The sequence below is a fragment of the Mytilus galloprovincialis genome, chromosome 9 (assembly GCF_965363235.1).
Source record: "Mytilus galloprovincialis chromosome 9, xbMytGall1.hap1.1, whole genome shotgun sequence".
In the NCBI taxonomy this organism is placed as follows: Eukaryota; Metazoa; Mollusca; class Bivalvia; order Mytilida; family Mytilidae; genus Mytilus; species Mytilus galloprovincialis.
The window spans coordinates 28,898,068-28,923,577 of NC_134846.1; the positions used below are offsets into that span (position 1 = coordinate 28,898,068).

The window sequence follows — 25,510 nt, forward strand, 5'->3', positions numbered from 1 at the left end:
CAGAAACGAACTAAGCATTAGACAAAATCCGATGAGAATAACAAAATAACATCAAAACTAAATACATGAATTTGGGATAGAAAAGTACCGTGACACGTCTTACATTAATGTGAATTCACACTTAAATAGCAAAAGTTTTACTGTTATTATAATTGTTTATGGTTAAAAAAATAAGTGAAGAGTACGTGATCAGGAAGAAAAGTGTACATGCACCATGTTTGTATATTCTTGTTGGTTTATAAGATACCAATCAAAATATATGTAGAAAGTGCACACTGTTGTTTATATGATATATTTCAAATTGATTTTCTTTTGAAGAAACTGATGTAACATATTGTTTCTTTTTTTATAATTAAAAACACTAAAATGTTAACTTTTTTTAGAATACTATCAATAAAATGGAAAAACAATATATGTTTCTTCAAAACATAGAATCGCTGAATTAAAGCATTTTGTATAAAAGAAAATATTTAATGTAATTAACATCATCCAAAAAAATGTAAAACAAAAGTATGGAACTCAACCGAAAAACTTTTATAAGTGACACCAGTAGAATTTAGTTTTGAAATCCAATATTGAAATATATCCACTACCACTGTTATATCACAATTGTTTTATTCTAACCATTTGAAGTCCATCAGTACATGGAAATAATGTCTCTGTAATACATGATTAAATATGTGAGCTTCAAATCATTATTTCTTTAGAATATAGACATGAAAATCGTGGATATCAAAGTTCGGGACAGATTCATAACCTTAGATGTATTTGGTAATTTTTTTATGAATCTTGAGTTCTCAATGCTCTCCAACTTCGAACTTTATTTGGCTTTCAAACTAATATATATTTGAGCGTCACTGAGGAGTCTTTTGAAGACGATATGTGGCTCTGGCGTCCAAAATTTCACTCCTGGTACCTATAATGAGTTTATTTACCAATCAGAAGGTATCTTCAGTCTAGAAGTTAACTTTTTACTGTTGATAATCATTATCTTTGATATGGTCATAATTATAAATTAACGGTCCCTAACACTAAGGCTTTCATACCCTGGGAATATGTGAGTTTGAAATTCTTATTTCTTTAGAATATGGACATGAAATCTGATGATATAAAACATCATGACAGATGGTTCCTTAGGTGTATCCGGCCAAAATTTTGGAATGTTGGGTCCTCTATGTTCTTCAACTTCGCATTTTATTTGTCATTTCAAACTCTTTTTCTATTCGAGCGTTCAAAATTTTAATCATAGGATCTATGATGTATTTAAATAGAAACAACGCAGAGATTGGAAATAGCAAAAATACAATTACACATGAAAGTAAAAACAGAATTATCACAAATATTAATCGAATAAAAAGACAACACCAACTCCAACACCCGACTTATCCGGTATATGTACGCCAAATCAATCATAAACAGAAAATCAAAATAGCTTGACTTTCTAGTGCCGATTATGATATTTTGTCCAAGTACAAGTTCGCATGCAGGATAATTTCAGCAAGGAAATAAAATACAGTACATTAATTTTAAATAAGGGTCAATGTGCAGACTAAAAGATAAAACTAAACAATGTAGCCATAGCGGTGGGTTTCATGAAATCTACTCAAAACTTTGATTTAAATGATATTTGTGGAAGACCAGAAATTTTAATTTATTTACAGTCGTCTCCTTCTGCCGACCCTCCCTCCCCCTTTAGTTCTTACGGCTGCAAATATCTATCCCGAATTTAATATTTTGTTTTTCAATGCTTTATAGCCATTAACGACATAAAAAGAAAATTTAGATTAAGTAATTTCGTTAAATATTAATCTCTTTTACAAGATACAATAAAGCCAATAAAGATAAAACAAATACTAATCACGGATATCTGAATCGACCACATACGGGAAAAAATAGACAAAAATACTTGCTTCTTCTAAGTAGATAAAACTTCAGGAATTAAAGTTTTCAAAATCTGGTCGATTCAGTTACCGCCCATGTGAAAACATCATTATTTCACGTTTGAAAAGGAAACATATGTTTCTTTTCTCACATATAGGAATATTTATCAACAGAAGCACAAATGCAATGAAACAATGGCTTGAAATCAATTTTTTTAAGAAACGATAAAAATAAGTTATCAGTTCAGTTATTCTAAATTATTATCATTTGATGTGGAAATTTTTTTATTCGGTGACTGCATATCAACAACAAATAGTTTATTGCTTAATTTTGGGCGTGGTAACATAATGTTGTACAAAAAAGTCACATAAACCTGTCTAGACTTTCAGAATATTTTGTCATCTTTTTCAAAATAACTAAGTGCATTTTTTTTCAAACGGCCTAATAGAGACATATATGTTTCACAAGATTATTAATTTAACTTGGAACATTCAAGGAAATTACTGGTATAATTCTCATTTCTAAAACTGATACACAAGCACCAATTGAAGAAGCAAAATTGTTTAAATGACATAATCGCTCTCTGTTAGGAATCGCTATTTGAACATTTTGTTTAAGCTTCTCCAATGCTATTAAATTTTAAAGTTTATGTATGATGTTTTTTAATTATCATTTATGAACTGGTTAAAACCCTTCTTTCATCGTAAGTTTATATATTAAAATAGAATCCTGTATTTGTGTTTATAAGCATCGCACAATTTATTCCCAGTATTCATTGGGGATCAGCCAAAGGAATATTTTATTGCGTTCTTTATTTGCTTTATTTGTCAAAGATTTAGCTACTGCAATTAGAGATTTACATACACATATTCAAGCGTTAATGTTAATGTTGAAAAGGATCTTGTTGTTGCTGGAATACGGGCACGTCGAGAGGGATTATATAAAAAAAAAATCTAAATTCAATTATTGGGAATTTAAAACATTTGAAACCCCTTGCAAATCGTGCGTAGTCCCAGTTATCAAATATTGAGTCGCTACTTTGGAATTTATAACATACCACTCGATTGAAGCTCCAAAAAAACTTGCTGTTAGATACTTTTTGGAATTACAAAGATAGGCATTAATTTTCTCTCTCTAACCTGTGAACTAGGATGGTTACATCGAACTGTAATATGATGTATGGTCAGCAGGTACAATTTCCTTGTAAAAATGGACAATGATAGATTCACGAAAAGGTTTTTCACTTTGGAACTTTGATCATTGAGGTTAATGGATCTCTCAGATAAAGAACAGTTTTCACAAAGTCGACACGAACAGTTGCTATGAAATGAAAATGTATACAATATGGAACAATTTAAAAAAATAAAATTATCGAATATTGTGAAAACGATTGTATTGGTCATTTCTCTCCTTATGACTTTTATTGCGATATAGAAAAAAATAAGCACGAGACTAACCTTAATTTCCAAATAAGCATCAAGAAACAAGCTATTGCACGATTTCTCTGTGGTATACTACGGTACCTAAATGTAAACGCATGAAACAGGAAGTTTTTAAAATGCGGCAAAAAATGAAAATTTCTTCATTATATGCCAATCGAAAATGAGAGATATTTCCCACCATATTGTAAAGCTTACAACGATTTTATAAACTAGCTGTTTCAATCAGTGAACACTGACAAAAATTGCATTTATGATAACATTTGTTAATTTGATGACATTATCCCCCCCCCCCCCCCCAAATGTCCAAAATTTATTTTTTGTAGTTGGATGGATCTTCTTTAAAACTAGCAAAAAGTTCATAATTGCTTAAATCAAAAATACGAACATTTAGTTTTAAAATATATATATATAAGTCAGGTGTACAAAATAATCTTCTTATATTAATAATAAGCAAAAGTATTTATACTACACATGGCACTATAGTTAATCATTTACTTACTTACTCACTTACAATTTGTGAATACAGTTGATCGAAATAAGAGAAAGAACAGCATTGTTGAAAACTCTGTATATAATAAGTTGTTAAGAAGCAACTTTTTGGCCCACTGAATCCGCAAATCAACAAAATATTGTAAATCTATCAAATAACATCCTTCAGTGTCATTAATCACATTAATGACATTAATCAGATAACAATACACATTTTTTTTAGTTGAGTCTTACATATTTGCAAAAGAAATTCAAACTTGTATAAAAAAGATTGCAAAAGCTTTCAAAAGAGCCTGCTGTATAGATATTCTCCTCATAATAAGGATTTAACCCAAGACTATTCCTTTTCGAATTTAAGGAAGCCTTGAGGTCTCCGGTCTCTTCTTCTCCAGCTACACATATGGTTAAGACTTTACATGTTCCACTGCTAACATTGCCAAATTCAGGGGAACTTAAATTCAAAATTTCAAAATCCTAGATCTGCATAATGTGTGCTACAAGATATTTTTTGAAAGTAAGGTAGAAGACACTAAAGGGATATACAATGACGAAGACAAGTTTACATGGCAAAAACTACAAAACGATCAAAAGACAAACCACAATTATTCAAAACTAAATATAAATACAAAAAAAGAGCAACATAAACTCTATCGAAAATCCAGAAAATATCAGCTGCTCCTGTTATTGAGCGTAAACTATATATTCATAGAGAAAGGCCTTGGCTCGTATCTGTTTTGTCCAAAAACTACATGTTAAATGGTCATTTATGGTATAATTTGTTAGTTTCGACATGCATGTGTATTATATGATAGGGACATCACAATATATCTTTTTGCAGTAAAGTGTCCACATATTAAAATCCTGTTTATTACATGTATTAGTAAACTAAACATAATTTTGATTCAAATGCGTGGAGTAGGAGCAGACTGAAAAGTTGAGGTGGGAAAAACCTCTGAAAGTGCTAAAAAGTAGGAGGGAGGTTTTCCCAAATTGCTCTCCTCCTATTTGATCCTATTTCTCTGAATTGGATGAAAAATATTTCGAACAGGTTTAATTTACTGCCTCCAATTTATTGTAGTAAAACTATGCTTTATTCACATTACTTTATTGCAACACAAACATTTATTATTATGAAATGACAAAAAGTGTCGAATGTTTGCATAATGTTTTGCAATATGCACCTTGCTTATATATATATTTTAAGCGGTTCAAGCTTTTTCTTATGTCTAAACTTGTATATTCATCAAGTCAATGTTGAGTAAATCAATATGTAAAATAAATACTATATATTTGGTTTTTGAATCGCAAAAGCACATAACTTTGCAACAACTGAAAATATAGAAGGGGGTTGTCACATACATATCTGCTGGCAAAATGATTACGTCTCTTTCGTTCTTTCAATAATGAAATACTAGTGCATGACACTCACTACAGAATGAAGACGATATAAATACATTTCGACGGATTCAGTTTTAACACAATACCCATATTTTTTTAAAACAAAAAATTCCACAATGCATAAATATGTTAGTTTTAACACAATACCCATATTTTTTAAAACAAAAAATTCCACAATGCATAAATATGTTATCTACACTGAATCATCTTTAAACGATGACATCATTGGATATTTAGAGCTTGGATTATTTCTATCTCTTGCAACGTCACTATTAGCATAAGGATTAGTGTCCTGTTGAACTCTGTCCGTATTAGCATATGGATTTGACTCTTTGTCTTTTTTTAAATTATCGTAAACATTCGATCCTCTCGGATTAAAATCTAACTGTTCAATTTCAGTAGCTGCACTTCCAGGTGGACTCGTTCTGAGATTTAAGTCATCGTAATTGTCATGATCACCTATTGCATCGTTCACAAATTTTTCATAATTAAACTCATCTTCGACATATGACGTGTTTATATACAAATCAACATGAGCAAATTTTTTTTTTCTTTCGGCTCTTTTTTTCCTATATCTATAAATAAGAAAAAAATAAGTACATGCATAATACAAAGTAAATCACAAAAATACTGAAATCCGGAGAAAATTCCAAACGGAAAGTCCCTATTCAAATGCCAAAATCAAATGCTCAAACACATCAAACGAATGGATAACAACTGTCATATTCCTAACTTGGTACAAGCATTTTCTTATGTAGAAACACTGTAGAACACTTTTACCCATCAACATAAGAATACAGGGGCAAATTTCTTTTGTGTGAGCGCAAGTAAGTAGTTTTTTAAGTGGTTGTAACTTTTAGTACTGTAAATTCAGAAATTATTGCGAGGTTTTTATTATTTCGAAAAAAGTTGTAATCGCAATAATTGAATCTCGCGTTTTCAAATATTTACATGAATTAAACAGGATTTTTCTAAACATCGTCCAAATTAAAATTAAAAAGTCTAGAATGACAAAATCGCAATAATAAATGCACGCAATAATTTCTGAACTTACAGTATTATTACATTGTTTGTCCTTTTGTACCATTTGGTGTTGGCTGTTTGACAATTTCTGCTATTCGCTTTTTAGTTTCAGAGCAATATAAACATTGACACGTGTTTCTACATGATAACAGTTTTCCAATTTTTCTACTAAAGTACAAAATGTATAGCACCGAGCAATTGTTTCTACAGTATTAACTGTTATAGAGTTACCCCCTCTTATTTCGAATTGTATTTACTCCTTAAATGTTCTGGCTCACAGTTTATGGCAAAACTCCATAATGACTTTACCAATTGATATTATCAAAATACCTACATATGAACAAATATTTAGGCGATATATTTGCTAACATTGCAGCTTTGTTTTGTAGAAATATACAAATGAACTTTTAACACCTCAAACAACTCGTTCTAAATCAAACGTGTATTATGTTTGACACCTGAAAGTATTTTACATTTCGAAAAGACTTTTAATCTGTTAATATTCAAATTAACAGCATCAAAGCTTACTAATCAATTTCTTTTGATTAAAGATATTTCTTGATGCAAATTCTACAAATTTGAAATAAACTTACTAATAATGAAACAGAAAAAATATGGGTTTTTTTAATATGAATTCAATGTCTTTAAAATCCAGCAAGCTTTGACATTGCTGTTTTAACCCTTTAAGTTAAACAAAATAGGGGACAATCACCCTACATCATACTGAGGTAATCTTCGTAGTTCGTACCCAATGAGATAGGTCTCTTTAATTTGCTTTCACAGGGTCAGAATGTGAAGGTTCTGCTGTTCGAATATCAAACTGCCGATATTGCAAATGTTAACCATTTTTGTAAAATATTGCACCGAATGACATCTCTAACCAAAGGTTTTGTTTTGTATTCGAAAAGCAATATACAGCTTTAATGCACACATACTTTTGGTTTTGGTTAAGAATGTCCTTCTTTTTTTCTATCGGGCCCGAGTTGGTGGTGTTATGTCTTTCAAGTCTATGCAAATTATTGGTGCAAAAGAATTCCGGTCAAGACGGTGCTAGGGGCTGTTCCTTTGATTTTTGTATGTGTTTTGCTATGCATGTACTTATTTTGTGTCACGGATGGATACCCCATATTCTTTGTTTTTTTATTATTATAAATTTTGAGATGAATACTCAATCTTTGTTAAAATTGTTTAAATTGCAGTTCTGAGTCATTTTAATGCATTGATTAAGTGGCAAAATCAAAAGTGAAAACATATCACACGAATTGAAAACAACTATCATATTCCTGACTTCGTATTCCAACATTGTAGCATTTAGAGGCAGATATCCACATTAACAGATCAACCTTTAACTTGGCATGATTGAAAAGTACAAGAATTAGATAAAGAGAGGAGCACATAGCTGATATGATAAGAAAATGAAGTGCCGTGAATCTCAGACGCTTATTTTCAGGTACCTCCTAGTGCAAAAACCTGAATCTGCCTTGGAAAATCTATTATGCAACTCATATAAAGTAAAATACAGAATTTCATCACCTATAGCAAAGTAGCAGGTACATGATAGATTGAAAAGTGGTTGGTATCTTTTTGCCCAACCTACGATAGTAGAGGGTCATTATGTTTTCTGGTTTGTGTGTCCGTTCGTCCGTCTGTTCGTTCGTTCGTCTGTCTCGCTTCAGGTTGAAGTTTTTGGTCGAGGTAGTTGTTGATGAAGTTGAAGTCCAATCAACTTCAAACTAAGTACACATGTTCCCTATGATATGATCTTTCCAATTTTAATGCCAAATTAGATTTTTGACCCCAATTTCACGGTCTAATGAACATAGGAAATGATAGTGTTAGTTTCAGGTTAAAGTTTTGGTCAAGGTAGTTTTTGATGAAGTTGAAGTCCAATCAACTTGAAACTTATTTCACATGTTCCCTTTATTACGATCATTCTAATTTAAATGCCAAATTAGACTATTACACCAATTTCACGGTCCACTGAACATAGAAATTGATAGTGCGAGTGGGGCATTCGTGTACTGTGGACAAATTCTTGTTTCTCAATGTTTGGATCTCGTTCTATTCAAAGCAGTTTATTACATAAAATTGAGAATGAAAATGGAATGTGTCAAAGAGACAACAACCCGACCATAGAGCAGACAACAGCCGAAGTCCATCAATTGGTCTTCAATGTACATTCCAGCACCCGGGGGAGTTCTTCAGCTGGCCCCTAAACAAATATGTTACTAGTTCAGTGATAATGGACGTCATACTAAACTCCGAATTATACACAAGAAACTAAAATTAAAAATCATACAAGACTAACAAAGGCCAGAGGCTCCTGACTTGGGACAGGCGCAAAAATGCGGCGGGGTTAAACATGTTTTTAGAAATCTCAACACTCCCCCTATACCTCTAACCAATGTAGAAAAAACGCACAACAATACGCATAGTAACTCAGTTTAACAAACAGAAGTCCGATTCCGATGTCAGAATAGGTAATAAAAGAAACTAAACAAAATGACAAAAAAAAAAACCGTAAATTAACAAAGGATTACTAGCAGTTACTGACATGCCAGCTCCAGACCTCAATTAATCTGATTGGAAGGTTATGTCTTCATCATATGAATATCAAGTACAATCCCTCCCGTTAGGGGTTTAGTATTATACCATCATAAAATACAGCCTTAACTGGTGTTTGATTGTGTCAGTTATTTTAAAATGCTTACCTAAATAGTAGAAAACCACCAATCGCTGCAATCAGCAGCACTATAAGTAACACAGCAACAACCACAGCTATTACCACTGAAAATCAATAAATAAACCAATATTAATAACACACACATACACCAACAAAATATAAAATAGTTGCATTTGACATAGGTCCGAAAAAAATTAATGAGTGGGAATAAAAGGTTTTCTCTGTAATCTGCATTTTCTTTTCTCAGGCTAATAGGTTGGGAATAAACTAAATTATGAAGTATCTATTTAGAAACCTATATGTATCATTATCAGTAATAAAGGGAATATCCTATCAGACGAAATTATCTAGTTCGACGTAAAGTAGTTCTTTAGGGTTGGGTCATTTATGATGAGCAGTTGTGAAACTGGCATGTTTAAATTTACCAAAGACAAAACATAATGTATTACACAGGTGGTTCTTTTTGGTCCATTATTCACAGTATCAGACTATGGCAAAATTGCCTACAGAAACAATAAGCAATAAATGATTGATAATACACCGAATAAATTGAGAAACAGTAATGGCTATTTTAAAACTTTGCGAAACGAGTCCCTTGATTTTTTTAAACATATGAATATTACTCATGTTCTACTCTTAGTGTGCACTTTTTTTTAAAATACGAATTGGTGACTTTTCAGTTCACTGTATGCATTAGATGTCGAGCGTTTTGTCATGGCATGATTTCAAATGATGAATTTTACAGCATATTTTAGGTTTATAAATTATATCAGAGACATAAAGATACAACGGTCCTTTGATTTGATTATATATTTATATATTATTTGTCTTTGGTTAAATGAAATAAGCTAAGATTAAAGATTTAACCCTCCCAGGAAAAGTGTGTTTTGTATCTCATTAATGTTCATGTATTTCTCGTTCATAACTTTCCAGCATTGTAATTCATTTGAACGATTGTTTATTGTTTGAAGCAAATATATTTAATAATGTTTTCCTTTTTAGTACAATATATAGTACTTTTTTTTTAATTATTTCTTGTGTGCATTAGGAACTAGTTACCGGTACTGCATTTGATTATATAAAAAAAAGTTAAATGGACATATAGGTTTTTTTAACATGTTGATGGATTCAAGTAAACAAATAAACATCTCAAATACTACAAGATACGTGCATGTTCCTTCACGTAAGAAATCTATAATCATAAATTGATTTAAGGGACATTATATTACCATCATTTGATGTTGTTGTTTCTGCTGACATCGTTGTAATTGATAACGCCGTTGATGGCTCAGTAAATGGTGTGTTCGTTAACGTTGTAACATCCGCGGTGCTAAGTGTCGAGTGTGGAGTCATCGTAATTGCTGACACCGTTGATATTTCAGTAAATGTTGTGGTCGTATAAGTTGTAACATCCGCGGTGCTAAATGTTGAATGTGGGGTAGTTGTAATTGCTGACGCCGTTGATGGCTCAGTAGATGTAGTGGTAGTATAGGTTGTATCATCCGCGGTGCTAAATGTTGAATGTGGGGTAGTTGTAATTGCTGACGCCGTTGATGGCTCAGTAGATGTAGTGGTAGTATAGGTTGTATCATCCGCGGTGCTAAATGTCGACTGTGGGGTAGTTGTAATTGCTGACGCCGTTGATGGCTCAGTAGATGTAGTGGTCGTATAGGTTGTAACATCCGCGGTACTAGGTGTCGACTGTGGAGTCGTTGATTGATCCGTAGATGTTGTGGTCGTATAAGTTGCGGCTTCTGATGTGATAAATATCGAATATGTAGTCGTACTAATGGCAGATGCCGTTGATCGATCAGTAGATGTAGTTGTCGTTAAAGTTGTTGCATCTGTGGTGCTAAATGGAGTTGAAGTACTTGCTGATACTGTAGATGGATCTGTAGATGCCGTGGTCGTATAAGGTGTCATTGATGTTTCGGTAGAAGTCTTTGTGTCCATTGTTGTAAATGCGTTTGTCAGTATACCTAAAGATCGTTAGAAATTATTACTAGTAATACACAATAGAAAATCATGCCTTCAATTCATTGAAAACAAATAAACAAAACAAAGAGAGGTGGACTTGGGCTGCATATAGTTAATGTAAAGACTTTTACAAAGTCCTCTCTTAACGTTGCCTTGTTGTTGTCCCCTTTCAAAATCATGAATCTGCATTTGCAAAACAAAGTATTTTTGCTAGATTCCGTATTTTGAACGACTTATTTGTTTAAATTTTATATTATCTTTATAATTCGATTTAAATTCCCGACAGAAGCTTTACACAAACACCTACTGACATGAATTACAATTGATATTGTCATATTTATAAATTAACTGTTTATAAAACTTATGAATTCTAGAAATACTACGGGTTTTCTACCTCAGGAATATATTACCTTAGCTGTATTTGGCAAAACTTTTAGGAATTTTGGTCCTCTCCAACTTGATACTAAATTTAGCCTTCTTAATACTTTTTGGATTTTAGCTTCACAGATGAGTCTGTCGTAATTACAAAATTTAATTCTGGTATCTATGATGAGCTTATGTATAACTCAAACACTTTGATGGTTAGAACAATTTTTTAGTAGTTTAAAACATAAATTAAGCAGAGATTAATTTAAAGGAATGAGATCAAGATTACGACAATCGAGTGATTCCCATTTCCAAATTAAATGAAAAAAAAACATGATACAAAAAATGAAAAGTAAGATAGAAAAGCTGATTCTGAAAAAGATACGAAAAATGGAGAAAACATTAACATTGTTACAATATTGTTACAATATCGTTTTTTTTTATTATTATATATATTGACCTTGCAACATCAGTGTGTATCTCTTTGATTTTAATGTGTTATTATTAAGTACGATCCTCTATCATGTTTCATTGTTTTTGCTTTAATATAAAAAAGAAGATGTGGTATGATTGCCAATGAGACAACTATCCACAAAAGACCAAAATGACACAGACATTAACAACTATAGGTCACCGTAAGACCTTCAACAATGAGCTAAGCCCATACCACATAGTCAGCTATAAAAGGCCCCGATAAGACAATGTAAAACAATTCAAACGAGAAGTTGACCTCAAATGGATTTTCGGTATTATTTAAATCGTTTTTGGTAATATAGCTCTCCAACTGTATCGGTTCTTATGTATCATTGGCTTTCAAATTTTCGGATTTATACGTCCCCGGTGAAGGTAAATCGGAAGACGGATTGATAAAAGATGTTAAACTTGTTTTTGATTCCCATATTTGACCGATATAAATTGTACTACAAGAACTATGTTGACAATGTTTGTTTTCAAAATATTATTTAAACTAAAACTAAAACTATAATAGTACTTCGGATGCATGACATACATAAAGAATTGTTTTCATTTAAAACTATTTTTTGTCCTCTTTCTCAGTTGATAACAATACAATAAAACCATTTATATATTTGTCAAATATGACGCATTAAAAGATCAGATCAATTACAAGTTTAATTGCAGTGTTCAAAACATTTTTTAATTGGAGAACAACAATAAACTGAACTACTAAAAACATGTGAAAAGGGAGACAACAAACACAGTGTGGACAGTACAGATAGAAGGTTTTTGTAAGATGTTGGAGAAGCTTGAGACCTACTCTCTCTTACTTTCTTGACTCATATAATCTTAATTGCAGTAGTTAACAATTGCATTATCAAAGATATGAATTTTTACAATATGTTTTTAATTATAAATGTCTTAAAACAAAAATTTCATGACTATTTTACAGAACGGCCTTGAAGAAAGAGCAAAACTAAAACTATGAGAAATTTGAAAGAACCCAAAACGAAAAATGTAAAACATTTCAAACGGGAAAACTAATTGTTTGATTAATGTACAAAACAATAAACGAAATACAAATATAATATACAGCAACTAACTGTTTATAGGCCTTTGACGTGGGACAATCACCTATAGAATGTGGCAGAATTAAACATGTTCGCTGGTGCCCTATCTCCCTGCTTACCTTGGAATGTGCTGTAACTGCACAAGAAAAGAACAACATATAAAAATCAGTTAAAAAGGTTTGGACTGGTCAGATACAAATACAAAGGACAAAAACAATTAATAAAAAACAAGAGACACAAAGTACAGATCTAAAAGTACTCACAGTTATTGAAGACAGTACAAAGCCAATAACAACAAATAAACAAATCAAGTACCTTAGGCTAAGATATTGTAGAGTACAACGACTAGGGTACATGTATTTTTATGTATTTTATTATGACGTGTGATAGACATGTAAGATATTTTTGATGTTTGTTTTAAATTGGTATTGATAAGGCATACTGTTTAATATTTTGTATTTTTTTTATGAAAGTTATTATGTAGAAAACAGTAACTGTGTGAAATAACTTGTATTATACTACTTGTAATGCTTGTAGTCTGGAACATATGATAATTGAAGCAAATAAGTTTTAATTAACATTTAATAAGTATAGTAAGAACAATTACAATGTTATGAGTTTTCTAAAAATATTGAATTACTGTCATTTGCATATATTTGATAAACCAGTTGAAGTTCATGTAATAATTTACCAGTTCATAGTAATAATCCACTGAATAATCCAACTGTATGTCTTGTATTTTTGTGATGATCCAATTGTAGCAACTGTAGTAGATCGTAGTAAATCGTAGTAAATTCCACGCACCTGTGCTTGAATTTTATGAATGAAATGTACTGACATGCGCAGTAAAACCCATGTGTCACTTGGGACGATTGTTCAATAAAAACACTATTTTTACGTGTTGGCAACTGTTTTCACATACTCCTTGTAATTCCTTTTAGTATTTGTAGTCAACGTCTTCAATGTTTTGTAGATGTTAATGCTCACTATCCTTGATATTTATCATTTTGGTCCGCCGGTAACACACGTAACTTTTTGCAATGTTGTTTACGTATTGTGACTTCCGGTGGCGCTGTATATATTGTTGTATTTTTAGTTACTATAGAAACTTGTTTAGTACCATGCAAACTTTGTTTATTATATAAAGGTTACTTAAATTGTATATTATTGTGATTTTTGTAATTTATTTAAGAATGTAAATATTTAGTTGGACGGCAAGCGCGCGATCCAACAATCCAACTTTCCAACTTTCCAACAATCCAACATTGACGTAATTTCGACGCTTGGTCGTCAGTTCTGCTAAAACTTTTGGTTCTTACAGTTAGTATTTTATTTGCTCGTAAATTATTTCAGTAAAAACGGTTAATTTTTCTAAGAAACTTCATTTATTTAAAGGTAAATTTGTAAAGGAAAATAGTAAAGTTAGCGTTTTCAAGTTTAAAAGGAATATTTCATTTTAGCGGACTCTTTAAAGCTTCATTTCTAGTTTATCTTTTAAAGTTAGGATTATTGAAATTGTTCATTGAAGTTCATATTTACTGTTAACGATTGTCTTTTTGTAATAAATAGTATTAAATAGGAAAACATTTGACAAGTAAGGGATAATTTCCTAAAGGTCTGGAAATTATAATAAACAATACAGTTTATGTATGGTATAAACTGTATTTCATTGTTAGTTATTCAGGAAAGGCTCTGAATATATAACTAATAATAATAAACATTTTTTTTATGTAACTGGTGAGGTATCAGTTACAACTATATATAAATATGTCAGAAAGAGGTCTTCTGACTAAATTCACTTCAAGTTAGGATTTTCTCTTAGGGTAATTTATTTTATTATTAAGATAGCAGGACTCAGCCTTTTTATGTATTTTTCTGACACACCAACATATTATCTCTTGAGTGTAGAGATAAGTTAATAAATATCTCTTGAGTTTAGAGATAAGTTAATGAATATCTCTTGAGTGTAGAGATAACTTTGTACATGTATCATACTGAATAGATTCTTGTCATATCATTTAAGTCTATAGTTAAGTATATTACTAGTTTAAATTGTTGTTTATCTTGAATATAAATGAAAATATATGATTCTTGAAATGAATAAAAGATAGAAACTTATTTACGTGACTTTTAGCAAATGCCTATATTATACTGACCAGCTCATATCTTGTTATACTGACTTTGTTATTTACAAACTACTCATATAATTTGAGTAAAAACTCTTGGGTCGAAGCATTTCAAGCCCCTGCCCGCTACATAATTTTGGCATCCTCGGTGGGATTCATTAAACTTTATTGGATCCTGTGATACGAACCTTTTGAAGTGTATAAATAGATTAACAGTGCAATGGGTAAACCAAGGTCTGTTCGTTCAAGAAAGACCGACACATATATTAATAGGGGACATAGTAGCCAATATGACACAGAAGACAGTGAGATTAATACTCTATATACCACTGATGATGAACCATGTCATTCTGAAAGTGACCAAGTTAATGAAGTTTCTAATGACTTGTCTTGTATTGAGACTGAAGAAGAAGAAACAATAGTCTTAAGACCCAGATCGAAATTGAGTAAGAGGCCAAGTCCTAGAAAAACTGGCTCTCCAAGAAGGTCCTCCAGATATCAAAAGCAAAATGATATAGAAAACAAGTCTGAACCTCAAAATCAAGGTGATTCTGGGGTATATGACAGTATAAAAGTAGCCATACAAGATATGACTGGTCAAGTAGTGTCAGCCATTCAAAATGCTTTTACTGGCATTACCAAACAATATAGGCCTAATAATGCTTCAAGTCAGCAACAAAAACATGCTAAAAGTACAACAATTGCTAATAATAGCAATTCTATATCTAAAGTTAGAAAAAGTAAACCAAGTTTTACATCTTATAGTAATTTAGATTTCACATCAGCATCTGAGTGTGATGAATCTGATGATGAAATATTTAGTGATGCATGCTCTGATATGGATACAAATAGTATTGATACAGATGTAATAACCCAAAGTAAACGATCAAAATCAAAATTTGGGTTTTCCAATGCCAAACTCCCTTCTTTCACAGGAAAAGAAAAATGGGAGGTCTGGATAAATAGATTTGAGGCAGTTGCAAATCTTCAAAATTGGGATAACAGAACTAAATTGGGGGAATTGTTAACCAGACTTCAAGGGGAAGCTGGTGATTTTGTGTTTGATCAGCTTAATAGTAAAACATTAAAGAATTATTCAAAATTAGCCACAGAACTTAAGAATAGATTCGGGGTTTTTGAAAATAAGAGAGCATATAAGGTACAATTTAATAGACGTACCCAAAAACCTAATGAAGATACTGCAGACTATGCTGCAGAATTAAAACGCCTATATGATAAGGCGTATTCCAACAGACATGCAAAAATCAGGCAGGAAGACTTGCTCCAAAGATTTTTGATGGGACTGTCGGATACTGAAGCGAGAATTTATCTTGAGCTTCATAAAGACCCCAAAACCATAGAGGAAGCAGTCCAAGAGGTCATTACCTATAAGGAGACTACATCTGAAACACATGAGGGCATTAATTCAGGAAGAAATACCAAAGTAAGGCAACTAAAGAAAGAGAACACCAATTTCAACAAGCAAGATTCCACAAGTTCAGAAAAAGATGTAATTTCAGTAACCAAAGCTGAGTTACAGAAGATGGTTAATCAAATGTACCAAGACGAGAAAAGAAATGATGCGATACAGACCTCAGTAACAGGACATAGTCGTCCTGATGAAAGACAGCCCTTCAATGTCAATGCCCCACCCTATGTTCCTAATGGGAATTATAGGAAGAACAATTCGGACAGAAACAATAACCCAGAAAACATCCCAAAATGTTACTATTGTGGTCAACCTGGTCATTATGCCAGAAAATGTTATAATAATCCCAATAGGCAACCAGATTATAGAAATAATATGGCTACTCTTCCAAGACAAATGAATATGCCTGACACTCCCCCCAACAGTCGTATGTCACAAGGTGAATTTAAATCAGATGGATATACATTAAACTAGAACGGGTTAACCCAGCTGACCAGAAGTTAGCCCTTAAGTTTAATGAAAACGGTCATAAATTGGATAATATTCATGACATTGGTGTATGTGAACCAACAAGCAGTATAACTTTTAGTAATAGTAAAGAGAAACATATTTGCAATAGTAATAGCAAAGAGGAAAATATTAGCAATAGTAATAGTAAAGAGGAAACTAGTAAATGTAGTAGTAATAGTAATAGTAAAGAGGAAACTAGTAGTAATAGTAATAGTAAAGAGGAAACTAGTAAATGTAGTAGTAATAGTAATAGTAAAGAGGAAACTAGTAGTAATAGTAATAGTAAAGAGGAAAATAGTAGTAATAGTAATAGTAAAGAGGAAAATAGTAGTAATAGTAATATATCTTCTGTCACTTTAGAAGATACAAATTTAGTTTGTTCTAAACCAATTTTAGGAAGTGAACAATCAGTTGCAAGTAATGTTATTGCAAGACAAGTACTTCGAAGTGATGGAGTCTATGTCGAAGGACATATCCAAGGGTCTGAGGTTAATTTTACTGTAGATACAGGGGCAGTCCGGACAGTATTATCCGTGTATGCCTTTAATAAAATTCCTCATGTTAATAGACCAATCTTGGAAAAGTCTAATACTTTAGCTTGTGCTGATGGCAAACCCCTAAAGGAGCTAGGGAAAGCTATTTTTGAAATTAAACTAGGAAATTTATGTTTTGATACAGAAATGATAGTTGCTAATATAGAAGACGAAGCTTTGTTAGGACTAGATGTGTTGATGAAATCTCAGTGGGGTCCTGCTGACATAAAGTTAACAGAAGGAATTATACTGCTCGGTGGTCATGCTGTCCATTGTACACAAATTGGCCAAAGAAATGAATTTATACGAAAAATTTATGGGAAAGCTTACTATGAAATTCCCCCAAGGTCTGAAAATTTTGATGATGTTTTCATTGACCGACTTGATGATGATTCTCCTGAAACAGTTCAAGATTGCATTTTACAAACCACTGAGAAATTTTCAGAAAGATTTCCATTATTAATGGCACCATGTTTAGTTATTAGTAATAGTAGCCAAGCTAACATAAGCCAAGATGTTACTCGTAATACTAGTACATGTAGTATAATGAACCCATACATGTATGATCAAGATACAGTAATTGGTTCAGCAGAAGTTGTTGAACATGAACCAAAGATGCTATTAAAATGTGAAGACACACTTGATGTAAATAACCAAATTGCAATGAGAAGACTGCAATTTCATGACTCAAATTTAGAGTCTGGAAAGGGGGTATCCAAAGAAGAAATAGGTAGACATTTGACTACTAAAGAAAAAGATCTGACACCAGAACCACCCCCTACAATACATTTGGTACATGTAGCAACAATGCTCCAGTTGCACAAAAGAAACAGAAGTCCCTGGTAGCTACATGAAGAGACATTTAATTTTTGATTGAATAAAGATGTACATGTAATTTTATTTTTTAATAGAAATGTGATGGCAATGTTATGGTATTGTTTATTTGAATTGATAATATCAAAAGTAATTTAAGGTTATTATAAGATTAAAAGTTATTGAAAAAATAATTTAGACTGAAAATTTATTTGGAAAGTTGAAAAGTTAAGAAGTTATTTATATTAGATATAGTCAAAGCTTTTAAGTGTTAAAAGTAAAATTTTGGGTGTATTTTTGAACTTATATTTAAATGTTTTGGTACTATTTGCATGGTAACTAAAATTTTCCTTCAGAAACCTCTGATCTTAGCCATGTTCCAGTTTGTTCTTAACGTACTTCAGTAATTTTCCACATTTGGTATATATGTATGTTTATCTGGTATCTACCGCCCTCATGCTGATGGTCACAATGTTGAATCTACTGGTGTATCTGTAAAATATATAAAAATATATATATTTATGTATGATTTTTACATAATCTGGTAATATGTTGTATTTGTGTTATAATCATAGATTGTATTAATATGAAAGCTAATTTCATTCAGTTTTAGAAATAATTTCTTTTTAAGAAGAATATGTATTCAAGACATAGAAAAATTTGAAATGGAATCTTTTGCAAAAGTTAAAGTATTTGCGGGGACGCAAATAATGGAAAGGGGGTAAAATGTAGAGTACAACGACTAGGGTACATGTATTTTTATGTATTTTATTATGACGTGTGATAGACATGTAAGATATTTTTGATGTTTGTTTTAAATTGGTATTGATAAGGCATACTGTTTAATATTTTGTATTTTTTTTATGAAAGTTATTATGTAGAAAACAGTAACTGTGTGAAATAACTTGTATTATACTACTTGTAATGCTTGTAGTCTGGAACATATGATAATTGAAGCAAATAAGTTTTAATTAACATTTAATAAGTATAGTAAGAACAATTACAATGTTATGAGTTTTCTAAAAATATTGAATTACTGTCATTTGCATATATTTGATAAACCAGTTGAAGTTCATGTAATAATTTACCAGTTCATAGTAATAATCCACTGAATAATCCAACTGTATGTCTTGTATTTTTGTGATGATCCAATTGTAGCAACTGTAGTAGATCGTAGTAAATCGTAGTAAATTCCACGCACCTTATACATACTGATATATAACATTGAATTTTATGAATGAAATGTACTGACATGCGCAGTAAAACCCATGTGTCACTTGGGACGATTGTTCAATAAAAACACTATTTTTACGTGTTGGCAACTGTTTTCACATACTCCTTGTAATTCCTTTTAGTATTTGTAGTCAACGTCTTCAATGTTTTGTAGATGTTAATGCTCACTATCCTTGATAACCTTGTTATATAAAGGTTACTTAAATTGTATATTATTGTGATTTTTGTAATTTATTTAAGAATGTAAATATTTAGTTGGACGGCAAGCGCGCGATCCAACAATCCAACTTTCCAACTTTCCAACAATCCAACATTGACGTAATTTCGACGCTTGGTCGTCAGTTCTGCTAAAACTTTTGGTTCTTACAGTTAGTATTTTATTTGCTCGTAAATTATTTCAGTAAAAACGGTTAATTTTTCTAAGAAACTTCATTTATTTAAAGGTAAATTTGTAAAGGAAAATAGTAAAGTTAGCGTTTTCAAGTTTAAAAGGAATATTTCATTTTAGCGGACTCTTTAAAGCTTCATTTCTAGTTTATCTTTTAAAGTTAGGATTATTGAAATTGTTCATTGAAGTTCATATTTACTGTTAACGATTGTCTTTTTGTAATAAATAGTATTAAATAGGAAAACATTTGACAAGTAAGGGATAATTTCCTAAAGGTCTGGAAATTATAATAAACAATACAGTTTATGTATGGTATAAACTGTATTTCATTGTTAGTTATTCAGGAAAGGCTCTGAATATATAACTAATAATAATAAACATTTTTTTTATGTAACTGGTGAGGTATCAGTTACAACTATATATAAATATGTCAGAAAGAGGTCTTCTGACTAAATTCACTTCAAGTTAGGATTTTCTCTTAGGGTAATTTATTTTATTATTAAGATAGCAGGACTCAGCCTTTTTATGTATTTTTCTGACACACCAACATATTATCTCTTGAGTGTAGAGATAAGTTAATAAATATCTCTTGAGTTTAGAGATAAGTTAATGAATATCTCTTGAGTGTAGAGATAACTTTGTACATGTATCATACTGAATAGATTCTTGTCATATCATTTAAGTCTATAGTTAAGTATATTACTAGTTTAAATTGTTGTTTATCTTGAATATAAATGAAAATATATGATTCTTGAAATGAATAAAAGATAGAAACTTATTTACGTGACTTTTAGCAAATGCCTATATTATACTGACCAGCTCATATCTTGTTATACTGACTTTGTTATTTACAAACTACTCATATAATTTGAGTAAAAACTCTTGGGTCGAAGCATTTCAAGCCCCTGCCCGCTACAATATCAATATTTTGCTTTATATTCATCATTTTGTCAATAAATAAGGTCGTTGATTTTCTCATTTTAATTGTTTGACCTTTTTTAGTATCGGGGCCTTTAAAAGCTTACTGTATTTGATTTACTCGTTGTTAAAGGAAGTATGGTCACCTATTGATGTAAGACCTACGTCATTTATCTTATTTTGGACAGCTTTTGCAACCATATCACATCTTCAAAATAAAGACATAGATGACAAAAAACAGACGAATTACTACTTACTTCAATAAAGCTGAACTTTCACTTTTAGAACCTTATTTCGATTATTTGAAAGATATTACAGTGTTTTATGATTTTCACCTATAGGTATTTAAAAAATTCAAACACATGTATATATAGATAATAATCAAACAAGTAACATATGAATTTAACTTAAGCTCTGGAAAGAAGATACATATCAAAGTCCCGTTCTGTATGTATTGATACAGATTCAATTTCAAGCGTAACCACAATTGATGCCAGTATATTGTAGCTAATATACCTTTTCTTTATATAAAGAACTTCCTGTTTCACATAACACATGTATTATATAAACTCAATATTTAGGTGAGCGGTCTGATACAAGCATCACACATTTGCTACTGGAAAGAAAAAAAAAAACAAATAACTGATTCCAACTCTCATCAATCATGTTATCAACTTATTCAGTGACAAATTATCTTATGATGGTATCTGTAAGGAGTTTTTATTCATACATATGACATGTTTTGTGATCATTAGACTTATCTCAACAGTGTTCAGCTTACCTGCATATTGACCAAGTATCGCCACTAGGTACAGCCTCATCACGCACCAGTATCGTTTACAATGGTCGCAAAGCAGGAAGACAACTCAAACCAGGATAACATTAATTTCTCCACAAATACAAGGTGATGTTTAGATATTTAAAAATAAAATAATGTGTTTTAAAGATTTACTCAGGTAAAGAAACGGTTAAATCAATGTATTCCATAAAACCCGTTTTGAAAAATAATTATATTTTTATGATATATTAGATTATCATGAATAACGCGATAAAATGAAGAAATAACGCGTTAGTTTAACAAAGTAACGCGATAGTTTTACAAAATAACGCGTTATTTTCTCTAACGCGATAGAATATCCCGCAAATGACATGAACGGCCACAACTTCCAAGCAAGGACCGAAGCTCATAAACTCGGCAATCAATGTTAAACGCAGGACTTCGGGAAAGTTCGGAGAGCCGATGTTATATAGCCATTATTCCCCCATGCCAGTTTTTTCCCCGGGGGAAAGACTGGCATGAGCCAATGTTTCCGCCGGGGAGATTTTGGATCATTGTCATTCTTCCCCTGCGGAAAGTTGACAATACGTATACATATAGTAACTTTTCCCCATGCCAATCTTTCCCCCCCCCCATGATATAGATTTCAATATATGTATATGCATGTCTGGAAATTAAACCGAACAGTGTTAGAATTATATTTAGTTGTATACAAATTTGTTGTTCATTCAAATTTACACAAGTCTGTCTACGATTTTATCAGTCTGTCAATGTGTCAACTAGACTGTCTTTCTGTTCAGCAGTTTTCTATGTGTCCCCTAGTCTTTTTACATTTTTAACTGTCTGTCTATATGTCCACAAGTCTGTCTACATATTCATCAGTCTGTTTACATGTTTACCATTCTGGAGGGCCCTCATGGGGTTTTTGATTATGTGATTACTTGGCCGTTTTTTTAATGATTATTTGATTATTAAGCCAAATATTTCATGATTATTTGATTACCTAGGACTGTATTTTTAGTTTATGATTATTTGATTACTAAAGATAAGCAAATATTTAATGATTATGTGATTATATTGGCAAAAAAATGGTGATTATGTGATTACTAGGACCCCCCCCATGAGGGGCCTCATTCTGTCTATGTCCCCTAGTCCGACTAGACTACATTTTTACTGGCTTTGAAATACCTTTCAGTGTAAAAAGCGAATACTTTTTACTTTCATTTCGGTGCTTTGTGTCTATTGTTTTTATGTAAGTGATTATGGTGTACCGTACTAACATTTTAGTGAAGTCAATTGCCGATGATATTTTACAGTTTTTCTTGCGGTTGGAGGAGGGTTGAGTTTAAGGCCGCCACATTATTTATGTGTTATTCCAAAGCCAGGAACATGTAGTACAGTGATTGTTGTCGTTTCATGTCGGTCATGTTTTTTTCGTAAATTATTTTCTTATAAATAAGTCCGTTAGTTTTGTTTCAATTTTTTCACAATTTTATGGTCGGGGCATTTTAGCCAACTATGATTTATGATGGTTTCTCATTGTGAAATGCCGTACGGTACCAGCGGCCTTTAATTACTTACTACCACGTCGAATTTGTATCATGAGTGCTGGAAAGTGTTCGACCCTATTCATCTGTAGGGCAGGTTGGATTTTTTTTGTAGATCTTGTACAGCTCAAACTATACTGTGGTTAGTCCTTGTACTTCTACGTCTCCCGTGCTGGCTAGAGAGGGTGTTCATATCTTCTCTGGGTTGGATTAAGTTTCATCCGTATCGGACTTCTTCTCCTGAATTAAAGCTTTAAGTCGACGAGTATGCATCTCTATCCGTGCTTTTGGTGAGTTCTATTACTTAGTAATTATACTTTGCATGATTTATCATGTGAAGTCATTTCACCATATTACTTTGGAGACATCATAGACGTCTGTCCTGGGAAAAATCTACTACTTGACCAGAAGTGGTTAAAGTAATTGTATTCATCTAGTTAATGATACCAAGGGTTCACGAAAGAGAAAGGATTTGATCATCACATCAGATTGTGTTTCTTGTGTATAAATATAACATATATATCTCTATAAATACCTATCAAATGTAATAGTCGTACGATGAAGCTTTGGTAACTATAAACTGGTAGAAGAAAAGTGACTATTCTTTTTTTTTCATAAAAAGTTCTTACCGTGACGTCGCCGACGTTATATTACAAGGCGGAAAATTTAGCTTCTCACGCTGTGGGGGAAAAATTGGCCTGATCCTGGTTTTCCCCCAATAACGCTGAGGGGGAAAAGTAGGATCATGCCAATTTTTCCGGGGGGAAATATTGGATCGATCCAGTCTTTCCCCCCGGAAAATTTGGCATGGGGGAAGAATGGCTATAGGACACCGACAACCTTGCTTCGGAAGTTGGAACGGCCACTCATAGATAACACACGCCGTGCTCGTCACGTGAGTCTCATTTATGCTAGGGTTAAAATATGGCAGTGGCTATTTGACCGGCACCGGCTAAATAGCAAATTTGCTATTTGACCGGCACCGGCAAAATAGCAAATTTGCTATTTAGCCGGCACTGAATAAAATTGTTCACTAATGTGATTTGTAGAGAATAAAAAAGCTTAATAAGAATTTAAATAATTTTATCACAATATCAAGCATTAAATATACAGTACTGTACCAATCAAAAATAAAATATTGAAGATGTTTATAAACAAATAATTTATAACTTTATAATATTAATTAAAAGCATGAAAACACATTTGTACATTACTAAATATATTTTTTTCTAAAATATTTATTAAAAAGATGTCCAAATCTGTGTAAAATCTATGGTTTTATTATCCTGCCATGCTATAAAAATAGTGTTATGTTAAACTACGTACATCATAAAAAAAGACAATATTAAAAGTTGTTTGCTACGAATTTCAAAAGGACAGATGATTTAACATTTGCAATTGTTACAAAACCAATTCTTTGCCTTTGTAAGTTGTTTTAATCTAGCACAAGATAAATGTTGCCACTACGAACAGGAACTACACATTACACTGGCTTCCTTTGAATCTGCATCATGTGTGCATATGTTGCATATGTAGATAGGGTTCTTTTTCTTCTCTTTATATACGCTCTTAATTTTGATTTTTTTGAAATACTAAGGCTTTTCTACCTCATGCATAGATTACCGTAGCTGTGGAAACACTTTTAGGAATTTTGGATCTCTATGCTCTTCAACTTCGTACTTTATTTGGCTTTTTTTTTTTTTTTTTTTTTTTTTTTTTTTATAACTTTTTTGGATTCGAGCGTCAAGTAGTGCTGATGAGTCTTTTGTAGACGAAACGCGCGTCTGGCGTATATATAAAATTTAGTCCTGGTATCTATGATGAGTTTCTTTAATAGCTTCCCATGCATCTTTTTGACAATACTTTTTGATTAAACCAATGTTTTCAATTGAGTCCAAACAAGAGGCAGTTAAAAGTATGCTTCTTCTGTGTAGGCATATACTCAAACTAAGAGAAGTTAATCACGAAAATTTGTTTGTTGCTGCTGCAGTGTCAGATCGTTGGGAGATTAACACAGTAAGGACATTACTTAGATTATTTGATGATACTGGTATATCAGAAACCCAGTCATCATATGTACACCAAAAAGAGTGAGGAAAATTTCTCAAAGCACAAAATACAGGGAGACACAAATTCTGTTACAGCAAATGGCTAGGTTCATCCGAAGCTTCTGGTGGCGCATATCACTGAACAGAGAGTTAGATGTTTATTCAGAGCGTTACAAATTTTTGGAGTCATGGGAAGAAGTGTATGGAGCGAAGTTATAGATTCTGGTTCTGTGGAAAGTACAAGTTCAAGTGGCAATGAACATGAACAAACACACGTACATGTTAATGAGGATATTGAAGGCATCAATGATGATATAAATGTAACAGACGTTTTTGTGTTAATGTCTGGAAACTAGAAAATCCCCCCTTTTTAATTAATAAAACCCCTTAACTCGGAAAAGT

At 31.9% G+C, this 25,510-nt stretch overlaps 1 protein-coding gene and 1 long non-coding RNA gene across 3 annotated transcripts; both read right to left on the bottom strand.

Annotated features, from left to right (window-relative positions):
• Positions 1-4,901: 4,901 nt before the first annotated feature.
• On the bottom strand, positions 4,902-21,575 carry LOC143044755 (uncharacterized). Of its 2 annotated transcripts, none has more exons than XM_076216888.1 (4): positions 21,517-21,575; positions 10,146-10,895; positions 8,945-9,020; positions 4,902-5,785 (listed from the first exon to the last, which is right to left on the bottom strand). In XM_076216888.1, the coding sequence occupies exons 1-4, from the start codon at positions 21,554-21,556 to the stop codon at positions 5,404-5,406; spliced, it is 1,248 nt and encodes a 415-aa protein (XP_076073003.1). In that variant the 5' UTR covers positions 21,557-21,575; the 3' UTR covers positions 4,902-5,403. The 2 variants fall into 2 exon arrangements, with proteins under 2 accessions (XP_076073003.1, XP_076073004.1); XM_076216889.1 differs by lacking the exon at positions 21,517-21,575 and adding an exon at positions 21,252-21,438.
• On the bottom strand, positions 18,276-19,599 carry LOC143044754 (uncharacterized). The gene is made up of 2 exons (XR_012968767.1): positions 19,285-19,599; positions 18,276-18,688 (listed from the first exon to the last, which is right to left on the bottom strand). It is a non-coding gene; the product is annotated as an uncharacterized LOC143044754 (long non-coding RNA).
• Positions 21,576-25,510: the final 3,935 nt, after the last annotated feature.